The sequence below is a fragment of the Wasmannia auropunctata genome, unplaced genomic scaffold (genome assembly GCF_000956235.1).
Source record: "Wasmannia auropunctata unplaced genomic scaffold, wasmannia.A_1.0 LD336078.1, whole genome shotgun sequence".
NCBI classification, from domain to species: domain Eukaryota; kingdom Metazoa; phylum Arthropoda; class Insecta; order Hymenoptera; family Formicidae; genus Wasmannia; species Wasmannia auropunctata.
In genome coordinates, this window is record NW_012026812.1 from 632,966 (window position 1) to 635,475 (window position 2,510).

General features: G+C 39.6%; 1 protein-coding gene across 1 annotated transcript in view; it reads left to right on the forward strand.

Moving 5' to 3' along the window:
* The window catches only part of LOC105449081, a 1,779-nt gene extending 709 nt beyond the window's left edge, over nt 1–1,070 (forward strand). The window contains exon 3 of the mRNA XM_011688076.1: nt 13–1,070. Within this exon, the coding sequence (XP_011686378.1) occupies nt 13–1,070 (1,058 nt within the window). The remainder of the gene's footprint in view (nt 1–12) is intronic.
* Nucleotides 1,071–2,510: the final 1,440 nt, after the last annotated feature.

Here is a 2,510-nt window from a genome sequence, read left to right on the forward strand (position 1 = left end):
AACTTAAACCAGATAGACAATCCAAGTGGCAAAATAATAATAGATTAAATTTAGACAGTGAGGGTGAAGAGGTTTACCACAGTTCACGAAACTCACAAAACAGTGACGAGGACATAGATTTCCTCAGTATAATTAAAGATAATGACATTTTATACACAATTCAACCGCGTTACGGTTACGATTATGACGAGGAGTCAGAAAATGACGAGGAGTCGTCCGAAGATTTCTTAAATGACGAGGAGTCGTCCGCGAAATTCTATAATGACGAAGAGTTATTCCGTCAACACAAAAATGAAGAGAAGGTTATTCGTAGAGGCAAAAGCGACGAGAAGTCGTGCCTGAAAGGCACGTTTGACGAGGAGTCAGCCGGAGATTATTTCCGCATCCCTGAAAATAAAAATAAAATTAATAAGGTTGATAATTCGCGTGTAGTAGTAAGTGACAACGAGTCACAATTTAATAGTGAAAATGAAGAAGAAGACGTATACTTACCTAAAATAATAATTCCATCCTTACATCCATTGTATCAAAAACAGCAGGAAGCGTCAGTCAATTATTTAATAAGTCTAAAAACAGAAGTGTTAGATATCGCACATTCATTAAAATCGATAACAAAAAATAGTCCGCGAAAGTTTGAAATGTTAGAAAGGGTAGACATATTAGAAAAGAAAGTTGTGGAGAAAAAGAAAGATCAATTAAATTTTGTAGAAATAGAGTTAATAGAGAAGTTAGAAAAGTGTATAGATTTATTGAGAAGGGGATTAGTGCAGAACGAAAATAGCACGCAGGATGCCCGAAACTTTAAAAAAGGCGTGAGCGTGGAACCGGAAGCTCCGCTGGAACCGGCTCCATCGGTCGCTACGGAGGTCGAGATTGTGGCCGAACCCACAAGGAAGGATCAAACACCGGAGAGAAGCACTGAGGAGGAGATCTACGGTAAAGCGCAGTGCGCTGTGGATATGCTCAGCGCATTTATCTCGGAGGAGGCCCGGAAGGAGGAAGAAAACACCGGCATGCAAGATGAACAGCAACCGGGTGATCGGGCCAGTCCAATTGTGGACAACGAATAACGAGATTATCGTAACATTTTACTTTAAGATTTTATTTTCAAAGTATTATGATACTAGTCGGGTCGCTAGTCGTTAATTATTTTATTTTATTTTATGCGTTAATTGCGAAAACCATAGATAAGTCATTTATTTTTACACACGATGTTAAATTCTAGCGTAACCCACTGTGATGATTATTATTATTATTTTATGTAAAATTGTGGATAAAACCACATATCCGGCACGAGTAATGTGCAATCTAAAAATGTATGAAATATCATAGTTTATTTTATAACCTAATGTAAAGACCCGTTTGGGCACGTGATATTATATTTTATAAAATGTTATATTCAGTTTAGAGGAATGAATGAAGTATGCATGAGTGCCAAATAAATTTTAGCCATTGGAATAACCCACAAATCCAGATTCGTTCCTTAAAAAACATAAAGAAAATCATTATTAAGAAAAAATAGAAATTTTAGTTTAGTTACTTACCTATTTTCCACGGTAGCTTGGGGGGATCTTAAAATGAGAAAAAGATTATTATTATTATTATGATTTTACCACAAAACAGTTAATTTTGATACTTACCAGAGATCGATCCACATTTCCAAGTAATACCTGAAAAGGAAAAGAATTTCAGTTAGTGTTATGACGATCAGGGTATAAAAGACCCACAATGAGATACAGATTTAATTACAAAGTGGATAAGCCACAATTCCTTCTGGAAGGTTCTAGAAGCTTCTAGAAGAAATCCACAAGTTATGGAGGGAACGAATTTAGAAGCTAATGCGCACCTTTCTTTCCGGAATTGTGGAAGGAAGGGGAACGCGCGAGAGTGGGAAGGCGTTGGCTAAGTGGGGAGGTATATAAGCCGTTCGCGCGGCAACAGTAAGGTCTTTCCTCGCCGCTTAATTAATCGAGAACGCTGTCGCGAGTCTTGAAGGAAAGGATAGTCCCGTACGCGAAGTAATAAACAGCGTTTACGTAAATTAGTCGCGAGTGAACGCGAATCAAGTTGTTTTCGCCCGAATCACGCATTCTTTAAATGCACAAGTTGCATAGCGTGTATTCTCTATTGATACGACTTTATTTTCGGCGAATTCGGAAGTACGCGACGCGGATCGGCCGACGACGTTCCGCGCTTTCGGAAAATGGGTTCCCAATTGATTCGTTGCGTGACGAGACGGTCGCGCGAATTGACCAACGTCTTTTCGTGACACCGTACGCGACGGAGACGCGTCCGAGTAATCGCGTTACGCGTAATTTGATTGTGTGCGAGCGAGAACGTGTGAGTGAGTGTAGTGTGCGCATGTGAGCATTAAGATACTACAATAAACATTTAAAAATCGAAAACGAGACATCAGTAAGCGCATCTTCACCATCTCCCGCTTCGTACCTGCATGTGGTCGTATCACAAATAATTCCGGGGCGAGAAATCCAGAGGCAGTCTACCCGAAC